Consider the following 22,662-nt stretch of genomic DNA (forward strand, 5'->3'; position numbering starts at 1 on the left):
TTGTTCTTTGAGTGATAATATATTTTTATTTAATTTTTTACAATATTTCAAGTTACAAAAACTCTGTAAGTGGGTGAATTTCTACATCCATTTTTACAAAAAGAAAAATGTTTCATATTAATGTAAATGTAAATCCAATTTTATTGTCATATATTGTACATAGCACTTTAGCTAAAATAAATTTAGCTACTGCATTTAGCCCATCCTAGTATATTAGGAGCAGTGGGCAGCTGTACAGCGCCCAGGGAGCAGTTTTGTTTATATATTTATTTATTTTAGGGGTTTGGTGCCTTGCTCAAGGGCACCTCGGCAGTGCCAAGGAAGCGAACTGGCACCTCTTCAGCTACCAGTCCACACTCCGTGGCTTTTTATTCTTCATGACTTTGAAACCATAGAAATTTGAATTGCAAGAAATAAAAAAAAAAAGCTTTACTAAATAAAAATTGTAATTAAAAAAATTCAACATTTCAAATTATCCTGCTGGAAATCATATTATCAGAGAAAAAACATTTTTAAACTGGTTATTTAATTTTTTTCAAGCTAAAGGCAAGTTAAATTCTATTTTAAAATGTTGAAATCACAAAACTAAAGGCCAGTAATTACGGACAAAAATGAATGTAAGGCGACTAATATGCTGGAGAAAAAAACAGTTTAAAATTGGCTCTATACAAAAGCAAAATTAGTTATATACAATTTTTGCATAAATTTCAAAATAAACGTAAATAAAAGTGCTTCTAATATTCTCAGGACTTCAGTGGTTTCTATTATTATTATTAACATTTATGGGGAATGGCTGAATAGATATTTTATTTCATGTTATTTCATTAAAAGAGTTCAATCTGAATGTCAGCGCTGCGTTATTGTCCGTTAAACCACAACGTTAAACTGTTAAAACTGGATGTTGACTGTGAAGATCTTTGAAAGTATTTGATGCATTGAATCCTTGAACCACTTTAAACACTTCTTATATTATTATATTTTTACATATAGCAAAATATTCACCATAAATGTCATTAAACTGTAAATGAGACGAAAAAAAGAAAGAATGCAACAGTAACACAATGCTGTAAAATAACTGCTGCTTAAAGAAATGAAATGACACCATTGAGATTAAACAGGTCTTTTGGTCATCATTTGTTTTCCAGGAGCCACCACCCGCGGTCTATATGAGATAAACAAAGTATTTGAAATCAACAATAATATTAATAAATAGCTTATTTCAGTGACTCAGTTCTTTGTTCACAGTGGAAGTACAAAGGGAACGCAGGGCCGTAGCTACAGCTGAGGACACTGAGGTTATAATATGTTTAAATCTCAAAGTGTGGAAAGAACCATTTAAGTTGGTACTAATTACACAGAGACGAAGTTCTGACAATAATTTGAGTTTACGTTTATGAACATTTTTTGATTTTCAGAACAATTTCCATGATAAAACATTTAATTAAATTTAAAACTTGCAGAAAATATCATTAAACAGCTTACTCAGTAAATAAATATGGAAAAAAATGTTTTTTTGACACTTTTATTTTGGTGTCTGGGGTGGGGGGGACTTGAACTAATGACCTCAGTATTCCTTAAATTCTGGCTACGGCCCTAAATGAAAAGACATCAGATTAAAAGAAAAATACATAAATAACTTACTTTCTCTTGTAATGGTGTGGGCATCTCCGTGTCCTTATTTCTACAGCAAATCCAAAGTGTAATTACAAAAGTTATTTTTACAGCAAAAAGTTTTAAATCAAGAAAACCAGAAAAAAAAAAAAATATTTGCAGAATTTATAACAATTTTCAGCTTTTCAAAGACATTTATATTGACTGCATATGATAAATGTTGTGTAACAACAAGGTTTAGATATCAGATGAACTTACGGTGGCAGTACACGGAGGTGATGATGAGGATTAGAAGAAGAAGGCCACAGCCGCCAGCCAGTGGGCCCAGTATGATCAGAGAACAAAACAGTTCAGGCCTGGTTTCCGCTGTAAAGCATGTACTCATTTACCATCTGCTCCTCCTCAAAGCATCACACACATATGAAGATGATGAGGACTCTTGTGATTGTGAACATTTACCTTTCTTGTTACAAACGCATGGCGTGGCAGTTGTGCATAGGGTTTGCTCGGTGGTGGTGGCGGCGGCCCGCGGTGCTTCGGTGCTTTTGACTTTTTCTGAAGAGAGAGGGAACTGTGTGATTCTAAAAAGCATCCATCAGATCATCATTAGACCAAACGTATGACACAAAACTCACTTCCACCCAGCCGGATCACGTTGCCGAACTTCAGCTCTTTGCCGCCGAAGAGAGACGCACAGCTGTAAACGCCGCTGTCCAGATCTTTGCTGAATTTCAGCAGTATCAGGATATCTTCACGAATCCTTGAGTAACTGAAGGTGGAGGGAAAGGAGGCTAGAGGTGACTTTAGGAGGCCATTGTTAGTGAAAGACGCAATGAATTCCATGCCAGATGTGTCCAGAACTCGAAACCAGACGATCATGGAGCCCGCTTCAGCAGGCTTACACGTGATTTGAACCGGTTGCCCTTCCTTTGCAGTTATGTCTTCACCAGCTCCTGAAGTCATTTCTAAAAGATGTGATAAAATGACACATATCATCATTCCCCTCTCTGTTTTCCGGCAACCAAAGGCGAAAGAAACAAACCAGAAGGAAACTTTAAAGCTGCTACGCGGTAGTGAATAAACTTCAAAATTCAAGTTTTAACTTACGTTGACAAAACACCAGAATCCCCAGAATCTGAATCCACTTTTGGTCCATTTTAATGTTGCAGACGACAACAGCTGCTAAACGCGTCTTTGTGGTGTTTGTTGGAGCCTGCTGGGAGATAATTCAGCGAGATATCAAACCACGCCCCACCTGTAACCTTCTTCTCTGCTGCGTCAAAGGGGATCATTGCAACGAAGCGCTGCAGAGACCTCCTGCAAAGCAAGGTCGTGGTCTGCAGGTTGTTTGAAGTGGAGCCCACCGATCTGCACTTCGCACCTCTGCCTCTGGTTTGAAGCATCGAACAGCACGACTTCATCCACGAGCTACTGACACACAAACGCAGTGGTGGGTGGTATGTAGGCTGAACGTGATGGGGTAGGAAGTGTAAAAACAGCCCACTTTACACTAACTCAACTCTGTTTCTGCACAAATCAAATGGTGAATTTCAAGAAACTCGTCTTTATACCCGATATAGGCAAACATCTGCCCTGCTGAAGTGTCCTCCAACTACTCTGTAGCTGACTTTGACCTTTGACCTCACCTTCTGTGTTTTAATGTGACATGGAGGAGCTGTGAAAGAACTTGGAATTCCAAAAATTGCTTTTTGTTGATCTTCTTGGTGAATTTTTTTTTCTTGTAGCCACATGCAATGTAACGGATGTGAAGAGAGTTAAAAAGATAAGTAGAGGGGCGTCACGGTAACCTGTTTACACTGAGCCAGCCGTCATTGGAAACTGGGGTGGGCTATAATCTGTCAAATATAATCATCATGAATGAAATCAAGTCATTTTTGAGACACAGATAACCTTTCAGTGACACGGTGGGAGCTGTAATCCCTTTTTGGCAAGTGGAAAATGGCATATTATGGGTTGTATTGGCCCTTTAAAGGTATTTCAACAGGTAAAAAGGGACTGGGGTGGGATATAATATATTAAATATAACCCTCATTAATGAAATCAAGTCATTACGAGACATAAATAACCTTTGATATGTGATCCTGTGATTACCACATGATCTTGGGATATTGTGAGACTCCAGCTGCCGTGCAAGGTAAGCTGGATCTGGCAGTATCTAGAGGCGATGTTGCAGATTACAGCCGACCGAGGCCGCTCCCGTGTGCCAGGCGTGTAGAAGAACTAGGAATGTTGTGTTGTTGGGAGAGTAGCGTAGGTCATTTGGAGTAGAGGTGGGAGGTGAGTGGTGAAGCAAGAGAGAGAGAGAGGCGGCGGTGACGTCAGCGAGTAACGTTATCGACTCCAGACCAAGCAGGAAAAGTTAATAGAGTTTGGTTTGTCCGTTCTGGGCTACCGTAGAAACATGGCGGTGCAACCCGGCGGACTCCGTGGACTTCTAAGGTACAAAAACACAATTCATATTTTCATGTGATTATACATCAGAGAAAACATACTAATTCATATTATATTCCATTTCTGCTAATAGATCCCCCTAAATGTTACACACTGGTCCTTTAAAATCAAAATAATATTAAAATAAAAAAAGAAAAGTGCAAGCAATATTACACAAAACTACTACAAGAAAAGGAAGATAGAAAGTACACAATGCAATATATCCTGATGTGAACTGATCTCATATTCTGTCTGCAGAAAGACGTTAGATTTGCTGTGAGGTCCCTTCCTGTTGTGTGGTTTCCTATTTCGGAAGACCAAATGCAGAGTTTCATGAATACACGTGGTCTACACCAGTGGTAGCTTACACTGACAGTTGTAAGTGGTTTCTAACCGCACTCCTTTTGTCCTTTGTTGGCACCCAATGCTTTCACAAGTGATCCTAATCAACATAATATTGTATTTTAGCATTAACTGATAATATATTAATTTTGAACCTTTATTCATGTTGGACTTTTTATCACTTATATCACTCCGATACGCATCATTGAAATGAACCTGTCAAATTGTAGCATCACCACAAATATTTTTTTCATGACAAAGTATGACAATGTCGAATTAAATTTAATAAGATTTCATCCGTGTTGCACGGCTAACCACACTGCGTTATCATGCAGTGTTACATCACTGCAGCAAGGTGAACATTTTAACCCCTAGATGGCAGCGACAGCATGATTTATAGCTCTGGAGTCACAAATCTGCTGCTCTGCTCTGTTGGGCTGAAGCTTCAGTCAGTGTGTGTTGCATTACTGGCCACGCCTCCAATTAGTGATGTCACAGGAGGTGTTTTACGTTCGTTTGACAGCTGAGTGGGAGATGTGCAATAAATGGCCCTCAAATAGATTTCACTTGAAACAATCCCGATGATGTCATCGGGGTTGTTTCAAATTAAATCCTTTTGGTTTGAATTTGGAGACTACACAGAAATCCTGTGTTTTAAACTGTTGATATGGGCACGTACCAGGCATGGAGGGTGTAACAAAAGATGCTACTGATTGTAGGAAAGCAGGATTCAGTGTTTTGGCAGCTTGACCTATACCTGTGAATAAAATTCTGGATGACTGCTGCTTCAATTTTGACGATTATTTTGGAAAATCTGACTCTTATAAGTCCCCAAACTTAATGGAAGTGGAGTAGGGGAGAGCGGGGTCGGTTGGCACAGAGCCTTTTTAGCAAGTTAGAAGGCAACTATGATCATTTCATTCATATCATTCACCATGCTCATACTCAGCCACACCCTCTTCACTTTCAACCTCAGAGTGGAGACCTTCTGATTATTCCTCACATGCTATTCATAGTTTGAAATACACAGCATGTAAGTATATTTGTGTCTCTTTTGTTATTTTTCTTCTACCATACAGTTTTTAGTTACGCTACATACAAAAAGCATATTAGTTGGAAAGCTTATTTTCTGGCCTATCAGTTGATGCAAGTGTTAGCTGTCTGAAGTTTTGGTGGTGGCACATGCATCCAAAGTGTGTCTGCAGACAAAAACAAGTCAAAGGCTGTTCCTAACTGAATAAAACCTACTGAGTGAATGTTTTCTCAAGATGCAGCCAGTCAGAAACCTTTTTTTTGATTTTTTTTTTTTTTGCCAAAATCCATATCTCAGTAATTTATGAAAATATAATAATTTTTAAATGTTTTTTTTTTCTCAAAGACCCGTATGAACAAGTGACATGTAAATATAAAGTGATTGAATTTAGACAGCAATTTTTCCAATTAAATTATATATTTTTTTTAGCCCAGAACAGGGGTCAGCAACCTTTACTATCAAAAGAGCCGTTTTAGGCAAAAAAAAAAAATGTAAAAATCTGTCTGGAGCTGCAAAACATTTGAGCATTGTGATGAAGGTAACAGTTTATAGTCTAAGTATATAGTATATAAGTCTAATGCAATGAGGGCCAAAGTGCAAATGTACTACGGAGTATTAGGGCCACATTGAAGGAAATAAATCCAGATTTCCAGAATAAAGTCATAATATTACGAGAAATAAGTCATAACATGACTTTATTATCATAATATTATGACTTTTTTTCTTGTAAACCTATGACTTTATTCTCGTAATATTATGACTTTATTCTTGAAATCTCAGATTTATTTTTTTTCCTCAATGTGGCCCTAATACTCCGTTGTACCGTCGTACCATAGACCTATAACGATGATAAATAAAAATGAAAATGTAAACAAAAAAACAGTTATTCATTTCCATTTTTAAAAATCCACAAGGAGCCACTGGAGAGGAGCTGAAGAGCCGCAGGTTGCTGACCCCTGGCCCAGAACAAGCTCTCCCAACCGTCCCGGGGAGGCAGAATTTTGGGAGAATACACTCCTTGTACATTTAACAAAATTGTGCCTTTCACATTTGGATTGGGCTTTAAAAAACTTGATAAATTGTGAGCAGACACCTGTATCTGTTCAGGGATCAAACTATTTTCATTACTGTTCAAGTACTCTGTGAGCAATGGAAGGTTGATATAAAAGTGTCCCAACCAACGCCTCCTAAATTGCTGGAGTATCCTTTTAAGGGTTTGGAGAGCTTCTACCTAGTTCAACTTTGCCCAGGTAAAGCTGTATTGAACTGGTAAGCAAAAACTTAGCCCAACCAGTAGGGATGAAAATAGGTCCCAGGTTGCAAAACAGCATTTTCCATTAACAACAAAGGACGTAGCTTCTACATTAGCAACAATTAAACACCGTGTCATCTGTCACTTCATGTGAAAGCTCGTCTAACAGTTGTAGGGAAGTGAAACTCCCTTCAGATGAACTGAGAGAGCTTAAAGCGGCTATGGCACAACCCGGGGCCCGTCCTATTTCCTGTTCAGTGATGGAAAGTAAATGCACCGATTTAGTAATGGGCAACAAGTGCTGACATTTTGCTGTTTTTGTGGGCGATTTATCTGTTCCATGGGTGGGAGGAGAGAGACAGAGAGACACAAACAGAGAGAGAGATAATACATTGTGTGTCATTTCAACACAGTCTCACAGCAGCTTGTGAAATAATCACGACATTTAATCTATTTGATTCGTGTACACATGAATTTCCCTTTTTTTTATGACGCTCAGAACGACTTTCAACAACGTATTTTTTGTGCGTTTCCCTACTAATGTCCAGCAACACGTGACCCAATGTTCGCTCCAGTCTTTTCAAAGTAAAACTACTTAGTAAGGTTTAGGAAAAGATCGCGGTTCGGGTTAAAATTACTCCGGAAGTGCTGTAACTTAAGTACGGAAGTTACGTGACAAATAAATCAACACTGGGTACGAACGCCGGTCTCCTGGACCAAAGTCCAGTGTTTTTTGACCCAACCATCCACGCCGACCTACTCCCTACGCAGCCTTTGCTGCTCTCTATACTTCCCAGTTCACAATTACGAATTGAATTGATTTCGTGCTGACCATCACGAAATAAATGTGAAATTCGTGTCAATGTACGTGAATCAATACATTCAATTTCGTGACTATTTCTCAAACTGCTATGCGACTGGCCTGCTCATTTACCTGTGCTGTAGAGCATGTTCTTTACCACGTGATTTCCCTCCAAATGCAAATTATTAACTTATCTTTTGTGTGTCATAAACTACTTTGACGTTTATTTCAAATGAAACCATGATGGAAACAGGTCGAGGTTTCACAGCGTTTTCAGTAAGCAGGGGATTCTGTTGATGCTTTGTGTTAGAAGGGAAGACCCAGTCAAAACGCTCTCAGTTAGCCCACTTCACCTTTCCATTCTTCTGTTTCAGGTTTGAGTCACTCACAAACACACCTGCATGGGCTTCCCTATCTTAGTCACACAGGGGGTCTCCAACCTGAAACTGACATCTGTGTGTGAGTGTGTGTGTGTGTGTATGTAGTGGGTGACCAGGGGAAGCCAGTGAGAAAGAGAGTACCGCGTACTGTAACATTGCATAGCTTGACATTCAAATGCAGTCAGAAGAGACATCTTTACAATCTGAAAATAGCAGCACCCTCAATATTAGTAAATCAACATCAATACCAGTTATCTTGTTCACCAGTTATTTATCGCTTTGGCTCACCTGTCCGTGTATTATGGGATATGAAGTTGTGAAAAGGAAACCAAGAGCAACCAAGAGGAGTAAGTAGACACGGGGAGCTCGGAAAAAATGGAGGAATTGAAAATGAATACATGTTTGATCATAATTTCCTCTGTTACTAAGACTTCCTGTTAGGATTGTATACGCAGGTTTTGGAAAATAATTTCCATATTTAAATTTACCTTTTTGCTAAGAAAGCTGAAATCTGATGATTAATGTGTTGTGTTTAATTTGTTTTCAGAAAAAAATAATTCACTGCTCCATCATATGTGAATATGTTGCATATTAGTGTTGTCACAATACTGGAATTTCTATTTTTAATACAATACCTTTAAAAATATCAATATTCAATAACATTTGACACAACATTGAAGGCAGAACATTTTAGATTTTTATTAAATTAAATGTGGTGTGTGTGTGTGTGTGTGTGTGTGTGTGTGTGTGTGTGTGTCAACTCGTTGTCGGAGAGAAGAGAGAACAGAAAGCGCAGCTGGTACCCGTGTATCAATACTATGTAAAATGATCATTGAAACCTTTTCAAATATTCAGTATTGATATCGATTAATACTTCAATATTTTTGCCAACACTATTGTGTATAGGGAACTCTTCCAGTTTGTGACATTGATTGTTAAATTATAAAACGTGTGACAAATTTAACCTTTAAAATATACGACAGTTGATGCTGTAAAGCATGAGCTAACATATTACACAATATGTCGTCTGCAGGATTTCACTACAAATAGCCCGGCATCATGGTATTTGTGAGATTTGACATTGTTAGTTGACATTTAAATATTTGAATTAAGACATTTTTTGACTTAATATGCTGGTTTGTGTTCTTGTTTCACCATTTAAATATAATGGATTTACATGTAAAACTGTTGCATTTACAGAACTGATACACTTTTGTAAAAAATAATGTGTTAAATATATATTATTTATAATCATGAATATGTATTATCTCCTGCGGAAAAGCAGAGGAGAATTTTTCAATGTTAAATCCTACATTTCACACGTAATCTATCTGTCAACACATGTGCCTAAATGTGAATTTATTATGTGAAATGGTGTTTCATGTGCTAAATTCACAAGTATAATATATAACAGAAATTAAAATCCAAAATGCTTACAATTAAATTTGGGTACATGCATTTTCTTATCTGCCACATATTGTGCTCCCCTGTATTTTTATGCTTCTTGTTCAACTAAAATGGGGACAGAAGTTAAAGTTACAAAACACCGTTCATGTGCAATTTATTAGTGTAGAGTGTATTTATTACATTTTAAACTTTTAAGAGATAAGATACGCCTTCATTGATATCCAAGGGGGAATTTGTTTGTTGTAGCAACACAAGGACATAAATAAATACTGATAAATAGAGAAAGTTAAAAAAATAAATAGTAAGGGGTTTATAAACTAAAATAGAATAGAAGTAAAAAATAAAATAAAATAAAAATACTTAAAAAATATTAAAACATTAAAACAAATATTTAAACACTAATATAAACGTACATGTGTTTACTCTATAAACAAAAAAATAATAAATTGTAAAAATGTTTAACAGATAATTTAATTTGACTATACTGACACTTAACACACTGTAGGTAGTAACAATAAAATACAATGTGTGGTATATTGTAAGAGGCACTAGTTGCCACTCAGCGGGCAGGTTGTGTTAATTATCTCTGAGGAGGAGCAGCTGTGGGAGCACTGATTCTCCCTGATGAGGCTCAGGTGTGTGAAGCCTTTATCTACTCCTGGTTTCCAGAGTTCAGATGGTGACTCACTGTCTCATTGTGAGAGCTTCATTCTGTTGCTTCTTCTAGCTGTGTAGAGGTGTGTGTGTCTGCAGAAGTTACCACGTGAACCTATCTGCATGATATGCCCACCATTTTCTGTTTGCTCTTCGAGCTGAGTCTGTTAGAGGAGGTCTGTGAGGCCTGGCTTTAGACCTGGCAATCTAAATATCTTAGTGAGGGAGGGAGCCTTTCTTCTTAGGCAAATTTTTATTTGGTGTTTCCCCTCTCCCCTTCAATCGCTTCTGATTTTTTGGTTACCCTTCTGGGGCTAACTTTAAGATTCCCCTGGTCCACAATTGCGTCCCACTCCCTGTTACCCTGACAAAATGAGTCGGCCATTAGACCCGTCCAACATCAACGGTTCAGAAGCTTCAGAGCTCAATAAACTCAAATATCTATCACTGCGCAGGAGGTGTTCGGCTCCCATGAGCAAATGCTTCGTTGAAAAAACAGGCTTCTCATGACCACATGTTCAGAGAAATACTTACCCGTTTACAGAAAATTGCACCGAAAGTCCAAACACCAAAACTTGTAGTCCACCAGACACACCAGTTCCGCCCCATGGCCCTATTGCAGTCCGTGAACCCAAAATGCCAACACCTGCCCATTATGATGGGCATCCAGGGAAATATAAAGGGTTAATCATCAAATGTAGTCTGGTGTTTGAGTTACAACCCTCCATGTTGAGCACAGAACGAGTCCGGGTAGCATACATAATATCCCTTCTCTCAGATAATACTCTTTCATGGGCTATGGCTTTGTGAGAGAAGCAGACTCCTGTCTGTTCTGATGCTGCTCTCTTTGTGGCCAAAATGAAGAGTTTTTGACCACGACATAAGAGGCCAGGAAGCGGCTAAATGTTTTATTGGGTTACGTCAGAGCTCCACCGGTGTAGCCAAGTTCTCTATTTAATTCCGAACACATCACATACTGCTGCTTTGTCACGCCCCCTTGGTGTCTCATGACCCTTCCCTTGGCGTCACCCCCCCTTGCCTTGGCATCACGCCCCTTGTTGTCAATTTATTTTCTGCATCAACACCACTATAGCTATAACTAGGGATGTCACAAGAACCGATACTTCGGTACCAACTCGGTACCAAAATTAAAAAAATGTGACAGTACTCGTTTTCTTTGGTACCGAAGGTACCGAACGATGCCTGTAATGGTCATTTGGTACCAGAGCGGAGGTACTGGAGATGCAATTCTTCCGGATCTAATGTGGGCAGGATACGCTTACAAGTGTTCTCATCTGCCGTGAAATGAAGGAAGAGGAAGAACGCCGTAACAGCACGGAAGAAAACAACAACACGAGACGTGAAAGATGGCAGCTGGCTAGTTAGCCAAGCTACGTACAATGAACGAGAGCAAGAAAGCTAAGCAACCGACCGGCCAGTTGTTATTATTTTCCGACACACCTTGAACTCCGGTTAGTTTGTGAGCTGCGGCAGGAAATAAATCCGGCTCTGTTGAGTGCAAAACGATATTGTTTTGGAACCGTTTCCAGTTTCCCTTCTTCTACTAGTTAGCCACACGCAACGTTACAATAAATTCGCAACAACCAGTATGCGGTGCAGTAACGGTGCCATCGTACTTTTCTTTCCAAAGGAGGAAATGCTTCCAACTAATCAAAGCACCTCAAAGACAGACATCCAGACAATATTGTTTGTTTTAAATACTTGAAAGCTACATGCCACTGTTCTGTTTTGCAATGTTAATAGACGTTTTTTTTATTTATTACTTAAAGGCTACATGCCTCTGTTTTTTGTAATGTTCAAATGTTTTAATAAAGGAGTGCGTGTTGAATTACATGGGATTTTTTTTTTTTTTTTTTTTTTTTTTTTTTTAACAGTGGTATCGACAATCATGTAAATTCACTGGTTCTCTGGAACCCATTGTACCACTCACCCGTATCGTTGTGCTACTCACCTGGGGGATAGAGACCGCGGTTATATTCAGCCCGTTCTCACTCCCAGGGCATCAAATACCGAGACTTTGTCAAGGCCGTAGGCGTGTGATCCCGTCGAACAAGGCACCCTTTAGCACTTAGGTGGGCGGAAGGGGAGGATGATTGGTCAGTCCAACAACAGAAGGCTTTCATCCAGGAGACTGTTGTTCATGTCCCGTGTTCACAACGTCAGTTTCATTTTCACTTTACAAACATACATCAGACCGGCAATTCATCAACTGGAGTAGGCTTGCATGACCACGCCCCCTTTTGGGAGAAAACAATCCTGTGTTTTCTATCCCCCAAAAGGGGGCGTGGCCTTGACTTTTTTGCCCGTATGTGCCGGTCAGATGTACAGTAGCTTTATGCCCAACCATGCAATTGTTTCCTAAACCAACTAAGTGGTTTTGTTGTCTAAACCTAAAGTGACGCCTAGGGTAATTATGACAAAAATAAAGTGACTCAAGGGGCTGGACAAAGCGGCCGTATATGACAAGTTGGGATGAGAACATGTTGATATATTTATCAGAAGAAGTTGCAGGATACAACACACATAAATGGTTTACAAAAAATATTGTGTACAGTTTGCGTCTCTACATGTATTTAATTTTTACAGTGTTTTAAATATACACACCTGTATTTGTCAACAGAAAACTGTGTATTAAACATTTTATAAATCTACTGCTCCCTGCATTGTGAATAAATCATTTCCCCAAGAGTAGACACATGAATGATAATAATACATATCTAGAGAAGTGTTGATGCAACTTTATCGTCTTTTTGGAGGCTGTCTTTTGTGCTGTTGAATTGTATTGCTTGTTATACTGAGAGATGTTTCAATAATTTTGTTCACACAATAAATGTAGCTGGCAACTGAATGAAATCTTATTCTACTTTGCTCTGATTGTATTATGTCTATATGCTGCAAATGTCAACATATAGACAACTGTTTTAAATGAAAAGTGTTGATGAAGCGTTTGTTTGAGTTTAATTTAACTTAAACTGTGTTACCTGTATTTACAGGAATTCATCTGTGATTCTTTAATGTCCCTAGAATTTACTACAATAATAATTTATGATTTATAAATTAATAATTAAATACCCCTGCCCCACCTACACACACAAACACACACACACACACACACACACACATGCATGGTTAATAATCACATACACTGTATTTAAATTTATTTGGTAATAGAATTTTAGAATATATTATATCCAATAAAACACACTGTAACAAGAAGTGTCTTGAAGTTTTCTTTTGTTTTTTTTCTTACTGTACTCATTTCAGAACTGTAACGCTCTTTCTGTCTTTCTCCCTGTCTCTCTCTGTGCCTCTGTGGTTCGGTCTGTGGTATTTTTTGCGGTCTTTTTGTTTCAGAGACTAGATGAAGAGCTCAAAGCTGAGCGAAGCGATAGCATCTCGGTGAAGACGGCTCTGTCTCTCCTCTCTCTCCAGCAAACAGGAAAGACACACACTCCCCGAGACCCGAACAACCACCAACTCAGTCGTTTCTTCACACTCCTCAATCACACAGGTGTACATAGTAGTAGTGCGTGTGTGTGTGTGTGTGCGAGAGAGAGAGAGACGGCAAGAGATACACACTTTGCTATAAAACAACTTTGTAGCATTTAATATTATAACAATAAAGCTTGTTGGCACATCCTGGAGGCAGTTCAACAGAAACTGAATGTGATGCAAGTTTACACATCAAAGGTGACGGAAGAAACCAAACTCCGACACTCACCTACTCAACTTCCGTCAAACACAATATTGACGATGGATGTACAACACCCACTTCCAAACCTCTTTCTCTTCTTTTCCATACACGTGCACAGAAATTGTTGAAACATAGGATTTCTTAGTCATAACTATCACTTGAGACACACACAGCGTTTGACCTCGAGGTTATACCTGTATCATTCCTGCTGTTGCAAAAGTGCCCTTGAGCAAGGTGTCATTAATCGGTGGGTAGCTCTGCCTTTTGGCACTTATATGTATGCCTACTGTCTATAAAATTGCATCTATAAAATTGGTGTCTAGACGTATTTAATAACAAATAATATAAAAATGTTATGAACTATAAACGGAAGACACTCACCACTGTAAATGATTGGAAATATACAACTTTATTGATTTAACAGAATTATGCTCACAGAAAAAAACAACTTGACAGAGCTGTTTTAAGCAAAATGTTTGAAAATACTATGAAAGACAAAAACAACAACAAATAAATATCAAAGATAGCAAATACTGTATTGCAGTTTAGCTGTTTAATGGCCTATATAATAAACAGATTAGGTTCGGGCTTTGAGAAAAAGTACTGCCCTTTTTTGTTCTGATTTAATAATAATCTAAAACCCAGTGCTACATATTACAAACCTGCTGAATTGAAAAAAAAAAAACACCTGGATAAATGATGTTGTCATCTGCATATTGACAAATCCAAAACTTTATAGATGAAAAGTTGCAGCACAGAGCTTTGAATTGAACGTGGTAGAGCTCTGGAGCTGTCTTGTAATATATGAAACAAAAAACAATCAATATATTACAATATGTTACACATGGTTGCAGCTCTTGAAACGCTGGCTGTTAATGAACACGACGTGTTGTTAGCGGAGGTGATCTTCAGGGATCTTCATGTCCTTCCTGCTTCACTCGATGTCGTCTCTCAAAGGCAACTGTTAGTGTGTATGAAAGATTTTTAATATTCATAATGCATAAACAACCTCTGATTTTAGCCCATGATGTAGCAGTTTTACTTACACCTGAAAAGGTGAGAAATATCACACATACAATACATATAAAATTACAAACATAAGGTACATACTTTGAGTCAGATATAAGATGTAGATGCAGTGCTTTAGGTCATCTACCTCTTCCTTAATGATGAAAAACAAAAGAAAGAGATTAAAGTATCGGACAGAATCAAGAAATTCATAAATTTTTGGATTACGCAGGAAAAATAACAGATATTTTCACCATTTTTTGTGATCTACTTACTTCACAAAGTGGTGCCGACATTTTTTGGGTAGCCCTATAAGCAAGAACGTGTACAAACAAAAGAAAACACTTCAGAGATGCAACAAAATAATTTTTAAACTTACATTTCAAAGCTGTTCGACTAGTTTGACAACCATTCGTGAGCATAATGTGCTGAATCGCTGGAGGACTACTCACGGCTGAAGTAGTACAGTGTGCAGATGAGCGCCAGACCCAGGGCCGAAATAAATCCAACCAACGGCCACAAAACCAGCGATCCGCAGCCATCTGGAGCTAACATATATTAAACATGGCTTTATCTAAATGTATTATAGCTTGTTGCAAATCCTTAAATGGTAACAACCTGTCTGCACAAAATGACCTCTTCTATTGTATTTACAGCATCGCAATCTGGCACAGTGCACAAGATTTATATCAATGCAATACATATAATCACATCCGAAAGTGCTTATACATCATAAGACACATATAAAGTCAAATTTCATATCATACATATTAGGCACCGCTACAAACATGTGCATACAAGTGCTCTTTTTTCTTTAATGAAAAATCCTTAACTTACCCTGTGGAGGAGGTTTCTTCTTAGGGCAGCGACACACTGGCTTGACTGGTGGTAATGTTGGAGGAGGTAATGTTGGAGGGGACTCTGTCAGATAAAGACCAAACAACCAACAACAAGTGATAAATAAACAGCAGTATAGCGAAAATCTATATAATCTGTTAGGGAGAGATTAAAGGAGAAACCAGTAATTCATGGCCTGTCCATATTTTTCCATCTTTAAAAATGATCCAGTTCTCTCTGCAAATACATCATGTATGTTGTTTGTCTGCGCGTGACTCTCCACTACAGTCCTGTTAGGCCAGTAGGCAGTTTTTCTTTGGCAAAGGCATTCTGATATTGGTGATTAAACTCTATACACTCATCTAACTAGGTATGATACATCTATTGTAAGTGCAATTTACTGCATGATCTTGAGACTTTTTTTAAAACTATTTATTTCACTCTACATTAAGTCTGTGTTCACGTTGACAGGCGGCACCAGCCGGTCAAAAAGACGTGCTCAACCATAATCCAAATTAACATCAAAACATTATAATATTTCTCATACATGCCTGTTACATGTATACATCTCTCAACAAAAGAAACAACAGCAGTCACTGTGTTAAGTGCTACTGAGGTTGTTGGAAGCGTCCACTAACAGTCTATGTGGTTGTATTAGACAGCCACCGCCCAGGTTAGCAAGACAAATTATAAGAAGCGCCAAGATTTTGGTCAGAACTAGGGTCGTAGTGGGCTCAGTTTTAAAGCTAGTAGAAAGATACTGTCATCATATGTAACTAGAAAACCTAAGGAATCTATTGGAACCATGTTATAATAGCTTGTCAAGAAGGAGGCTAAATAACGCTCCAAACTTACACAAAAGTTTGGTGAATAAAAACTGTCATGGCCATTTTCAAAGGGGTCCCTTGACCTCTGACTTGAAGATATGTGAATGAAAATGGGTTCTATGGGTAACCACGAGTCTCCCCTTTACAGACGTGACCACTTTATGATAATCACATGCAGTTTGGGGCAAGTCATAGTCAAGTCAGCACACTGACACACTGACAGCTGTTGTTGCCTGTTGGGCTGCAGTTTGCAATGTTATGATTTGAGCATATTTTTCATGCTAAATGCAGTACCTGTGAGGGTTTCTGGACAATATCTGTCATTGTTTTGTGTTGTTAATTGATTTCCAATTATAAATATATACATACATTTGCAATACATGTTGATAAGAGTATTAAATACTTGACAAATCTCCCTTTAAGGTACATTTTGAACAGATTAAAAAAATGTGCCATTATTCACGATTAACTATGGCTAATCATGCGATTAATCGTGATTAAATAGTTGAATCGATTGACAGCCCTAGTCTGAACTAATAACTCTGGAGAAAAAGGATAAAAACACTATTTTAAACTATTACTTTTTTAAAAGGATAGTACGGCGGGACGGGAGACAAACTTCCCTGGATGAATTCAGCATGTTACGTAGCGTCATATGATTAGTAAAAGTCACAATCTTCATTGTACAATTAATTTGAATATGTTGTGTTAGATGTCATAATACACATGTATTTACGCCATCTGCCACCTGAATTCACACACATGTACTAAAACTCTTATAGCCGCTTGATATTTCACTTTATATATAACTGCTGTAAATGAAGCGCTCGAGATTTCAGCATACAAACCTCCCGGCAGAAGAAGAACCCCCGGCTTCCACATTTCTGTCTTTTTCCTGTCCGTGAGAACACAAGAATAAATCCCTGTGTCCTCTTTGGTCACATTGGTGATGCGTAGCGTAAAGGACGAACTGCCCCTCTTGTTTATTTTGATGCGTGTTTTGTCCACATCTGTCCCATAGCTATCACGGTCAGCGTTGTTGCTTTTGCCTAGGAACTGTACTTTGAGGTGGTTGGTATTACTGCGGAACCAGTAGACCCAGTCACATGAGATGTTGGCGCAGTCACACTCAAAGGACTCTGTACTGAGGATCGCAGGATAAAGAACTTTGACGGGTTCTTGCTGCAGGATCTGGCTCGAACCTAGGAGTGGAAATAGAGGGATGTTTGAGATTTCAACACACAGTTGTGCACTTTGCACATTAAACAAATCTGCAGACCAGTATGGGAGTTTAGGGTCATATATTGGTAACAGTCGGGGCTCTAAAACACTACAACAAAGTCAAGGTCAAACACCCAAACTCCTAAGAACTGCGTATCATGTTGTATATTTGTGTTTAGAACCCCTTCTATGAACAGGCCTACCATAATAACATACTGAGGCTATACTACTGGCTAACAACATCGTCTCTGACCCCAACCATGTCGTGAAGAGTAAATACAATTTGTTGCCATTAATTCGGAGATACAGGGTTCCACGTTTCAATAAAGTTAGACTGAATCACTCTTTTGTGCACTAGTCAATCCTAAAATTAAATACGGAGCCTAATCACGGATCAAATGTACGTTGACGGGTCTTGAATATATTGTCTGCGGTGATTGTAAATATGTTAAATATATGTCTTCATTTTTTTTTTCTGTGTTGATGTTGCAAAGGGAGCTGCTGAGATGAAAGAAAAATGTCAGACTTGATCTGACATTAAAGTAATATCATCATCATCATCCGAAAGGTTTGAGGAAAAGCCTTGAGCAATAGTGCATGTGCAGTAAAAGCGCATACAAGTACTCAAGCTCCGAGCAAGGCCGAAGAAAGTACAAAATACCTGGCAGTATGGTATAGAAACACTATCACCAAAAGTGTTGCAAGAATGGAAATGAAGCCGAACTATGAAGAAACCTCTTGTACGTATTTCAAACTCTGTGAAGGTGACATTTTGAAATTGCTATATATGAGGAGACTGATTTGGCATTTATGCAATGTTTAAGCCTTAAGGGAGGCCTTCATTGGAGGAGCTATTTCATCATTTGTTACACGTTTTCGAGTCAGGTATGTAGGCATATACCTGTTGCAATCACTAGTCTTATGAAATATCTAAACAACAGCAGAAATTCAAAGGCCTCCAGTGAGCGGAAGGTTAAGGCGTCATTTGGATGATCATGTTGCCCAACATGTATGAAACGCGCACATTGCGTGACGTTCAAGATTAATTTAATCTTTATCCAGTGAGGTGCGCTATACAGTACAAATACAATTAATTTCAATGCCTTGATAGAACTATAATAAATAAAAATAAATGTAAATATAAAAAGGATATAGACGCACCGCAGAGCGCAAACAGGTAGTGTATTGATACCCTTATTATTTATCATCACTATACCTTTAATCCAGATTGTACACATTACATTGATTTAATTGAACAACAGTATCACTAATATAACAGTATAAATGTATAATTCTGATAGAAAATTATATTAACTTCTACGGCAGTTTGACCCTTACAGTATGGCGTTGTACTTGGTCTGTTTAAACCTTCTGTGTCACCTGTTGGACTATTAAAGAAAAATGTCTCCTCTTAGAACATACTATGGTTAGAACTGTATTTGATGAATGTAGACATTATTTAAGTTAAACACCAGGCAAGCTTCAGTTTGAGCAGACAACAACACTTCCTTCGCTACAGGCCTCTGACTGAGTTATGATGTCGAGGACGCCTAAAGCTTAAGAGAAAAACTTAGTGGTCTTACCTGATGTCCACAGTGATACTGTCCACAGTGTCCATGCCAGCGGCAGCAGGATCATTTTGGCCGGTCGTTAGTCTGTGTGTATGTGTGTGTGTGTACGCGGCAGTTGTATGTTGAGTAGTAGCTGAGGGACGGTGCTGATACTTTCTGTTCCTGCTATCTATCTGTCAGAGATGATGGGAGGAACTGAGCTGTCAGGGCCCTCAGTCGTCAAGGTAACACCCCAGTGTGACACACACAGGGCCTATCAGAGTGGGCCACAGACACACACACATACACATACACACACACACACACACACACACACACACACACACACACTGCTGGAAAAAAAAAACTACTTAATTTGAAAAGTGCACAAAACATAACAGACAACTTGCAAAAAAATGATAAAAGCATACAAATAAAATAACAATTATGTTTTCACCTCAGAGATGTGGGTTGCAGTTCAACATACATGACACACATAAAGTGCAGTGATCATGACAAACAGCTGAAAACATTTGACATGATACCACATATCAAGCAATATAAAGAAGTTTTTTATTCCCAGAGCATCAGTTTGCAGCGCTGTGGTCTCTTCCCAGGTGCATGACCTAAAGAGCTCAGCAGAGTCCTACATAGCTTCATGCCTCACTGCAGAGCACGGCGACGGGATACCAAAGTACGGAGCCGAAACATTGCTGATCCACTATTCTGTAGATTATTGCTGAATATTCACTGGTGTGTGCATGTCTACAGCTTCTTCAGTTCTTTCTTATAACTTCTTTAACTTTGCGTAAAGTACAGGGTATAAAGTTTAACAAGACAAACCATGTGGGATTTGTGCACGACAAACTGACGCAAAGCATTTTTGCACAACAAATCATATTCATTCAGAATATTCTCACTTATCTTCTGTGAAAAGGTAAATTTGTTTCAGTTAATTCAGGAAAAATGTAGTAAAATAGTTTAACAGTGAAATCTGAATTAGTTTAACAAACTGAATATGTTTTGATATTTTGTATAACATTTCTCAGTTCAACTTGAATTTTAAAGAAACTCCCCTCTGACAATGACTTGTCCCCAACTCATTTCTGTCTTGTATGTGAATTGTAAATGAAAACTTAAAGATCAAATGGAGACATTTACTATCTAAATTTCTTGACATAGACATTGAATCCAACCCACGGCCCTTTGCTGCATGTCATCTCTCCTCTCTCTCTCTCCCACTATCACTGTCACTATCAAATAAAGGCAAAAAGCCGGAAAAAATCCTTTGTGCACAAATCAATTGAAGACTTCAGCTTTAAATATTAGCAAACTGTCTTCATTCTGTCCTGCTGTTCATGCAGCAGCGACGAACCGATGTATGTATGTGTGCATGTAAGTTAAAATTCATCCTCCAGTTACAGACACGACTCATGAAATAAGACTGCTAAGGTTCACTTTTATAAATACCTGACTTTTGGAGTGAGTCAATTAGTGCTAGAACTACATGTACCAATTATTTTCAGCAATAAATAAGTTGTCTATTTATGGATTAAAGCTAGGGGTGGTTTAAAAATGTTTTGTTATATTTGTTGAAATTCTTTTTACATATCGACAGCAATCAATAAATCAAAAGCTCTGACACAAAAAAATCCAGTATCTACGGCTGTGTAGGACTGCAATGAGCCCTAAGTACTAACTTATGATCATGTTGGGGGAGCTGTTTTGGAGGGAGGCCTGAAGCGACGGACTGTCAGTGTTGCCGACTTGACGACTTTAACGTTAGATTTAGTGACTTTTGGAGCTAGTGCTGATAGCTACTTTCAGTGGAGAAGAGTTGGCAACACTGGGCTGGGTTTTTTGGTTGGATTATTTATAAAATGTAGTGTACTCTTGCTAGTTTCTCAGCATTACCGACCTTACCTTTTAATCATTTAGTATATAAAATGTCAGAAAATGGCCATCGCAGTTTCCAAATGCCTAAGGTGACGTCTTCAGATTGTTGCCCAAATAATATTTTAATAATTAATACCCGAAGACACTTCATTTATGATGATATAAAAGAGAGAAAAACAGCAAATCTTTACATTTCCAAAGCTGGAGCTGATGAATGTTTGGCTACAATAAATAATTCTCACAATCGTTGTCATTAATTTTCTAACAATTGACTGATCAATCGTTAGTTGATTAGTTGTTTTGGTACTAAATTTCATAATGAATAGTTTAGTGTGGATATTCTTAAACACTGAGGCTGATAAGATCTTGATAAGGTCTTTCCATCAACCCTGAATCAAAGGCTACCTACAGACTCTACGAGTGATATAGCCATTTATGAGCAACAATGACTTATGGAGATACACTGCATTAATGTCAAGGAGGCACTTAAAGGGCCCTATTATGCTTTTCCTTATTTTCTGTCATATATATATGACGTTACAATGTTGGATGTTCATATTAAACGTGGCCAAAGTGTCAAATAATGAGGTAAACGTATGTAAAAGTATGTCCTGTGAGCAAAAACATCAGGATTCAGACTGGCTTCTGACAGTTGTTTTGTTTCTGTGTTGATGTCTTACTTAAAAACATAATTTTAAGTTCTTTACTCCACATTAAAAGTAATATGTCTCATTGATTGGCATTTCTATTTTATTTCGGGGCTAAAATGAAGAAACTGTTCAAATGTCTGATTATCCCCAGAACTCTGAATTTCCTTGATAAACCTGATGAGAGCTTAAATCATGCGAGTGTTGTCTGTGGATTGTTTTATCTGTGGATTGTTTAGTGTGTACGTGAAAGGTTAGGGCGTAGAGCGGTCTGATGGGGGGTCTCAAAGTGAGAGGATGTGGGCACCCTATAGCTCTACGGGGGTCGAGGACTCGAGCGAGACAAGGAACGAGACCACAGGATTCTTTGAAAACAGGAGATCTCAGGGGGCTTCAGAGCTGCTCTCTACACATCGCTGAGCTCTGAAGCCTTTGTTGGTCTGTCTGCTCCGACGCTTCAAGTGAAAAGCTGCCTTCATTTCTTCTCTCTACTGCTCTCATCAGACAATTCTGCTAAAAGTTCAGTATTTTCAGACAGAAAACTTCATGTCCATATTATTGTATGTGTCACAGATTAAGGAGTTTGTTTGGTTCTCATTACTTTAAACAGATACTATTTAAAGTTGAGACCTCACTTCAGAAGCTTTTCATCTTACAGGACTTCTGTAGCAGACTATCAACTGTTCTGTCACTTCTCTCATTCTCATTATTTTTTCCTTTTTGCTATCAACTAAGTCTATTCAACAATTATTTAAATTTAAAACACACTAGCAAACTGTTTCATGCATTATTTTGATCTACAACTCTACTTTGGCTTGAATCCTGTTATACTCTGTTCACCTAATGTGCTCTCAGGATCCTACATTAATACAATCAAATAAACAGCAATGAACCACACAAATGTCAAAGTTAGTCCATATACTGTAAGGATGTTTAATCTGCTCGTCTGTTTGAGCAGGTTTTGGCAGGTTTTTATGGCACCTGCATCAAGAGTAGTAGTACTAGATCACCACTTCATCCTGTTCTCAT

General features: G+C 38.2%; 2 protein-coding genes across 4 annotated transcripts; both read right to left on the reverse strand.

The window, feature by feature from the left end:
* Window positions 1-3: 3 nt before the first annotated feature.
* Window positions 4-8,235, reverse strand: cd8a (CD8a molecule). Of its 3 annotated transcripts, none has more exons than XM_037783097.1 (7): window positions 8,160-8,235; window positions 2,719-2,827; window positions 2,247-2,576; window positions 2,071-2,166; window positions 1,870-1,977; window positions 1,642-1,681; window positions 4-1,162 (listed from the first exon to the last, which is right to left on the reverse strand). In XM_037783097.1, exons 2-7 carry the CDS (start codon window positions 2,765-2,767, stop codon window positions 1,111-1,113), a joined length of 675 nt encoding a protein of 224 aa, XP_037639025.1. In that variant the 5' UTR covers window positions 2,768-2,827; window positions 8,160-8,235; the 3' UTR covers window positions 4-1,110. The 3 variants fall into 3 exon arrangements, with proteins under 3 accessions (XP_037639025.1, XP_037639027.1, XP_037639020.1); XM_037783099.1 differs by having other exon boundaries at window positions 2,719-2,824; window positions 8,160-8,224; XM_037783092.1 differs by having other exon boundaries at window positions 2,719-3,039; window positions 8,160-8,201.
* A 5,555-nt stretch (window positions 8,236-13,790) lies between these two features.
* On the reverse strand, window positions 13,791-19,287 carry cd8b (cd8 beta). The gene is made up of 7 exons (XM_037783110.1): window positions 19,124-19,287; window positions 17,168-17,521; window positions 15,493-15,576; window positions 15,108-15,203; window positions 14,931-14,964; window positions 14,758-14,809; window positions 13,791-14,608 (listed from the first exon to the last, which is right to left on the reverse strand). Exons 1-6 carry the CDS (start codon window positions 19,176-19,178, stop codon window positions 14,800-14,802), a joined length of 633 nt encoding a protein of 210 aa, XP_037639038.1. The 5' UTR covers window positions 19,179-19,287; the 3' UTR covers window positions 13,791-14,608; window positions 14,758-14,799.
* Between the last annotated feature and the right edge of the window lie 3,375 nt (window positions 19,288-22,662).

This window comes from Sebastes umbrosus, chromosome 1, assembly GCF_015220745.1.
Source record: "Sebastes umbrosus isolate fSebUmb1 chromosome 1, fSebUmb1.pri, whole genome shotgun sequence".
Classification (NCBI taxonomy): domain Eukaryota; kingdom Metazoa; phylum Chordata; class Actinopteri; order Perciformes; family Sebastidae; genus Sebastes; species Sebastes umbrosus.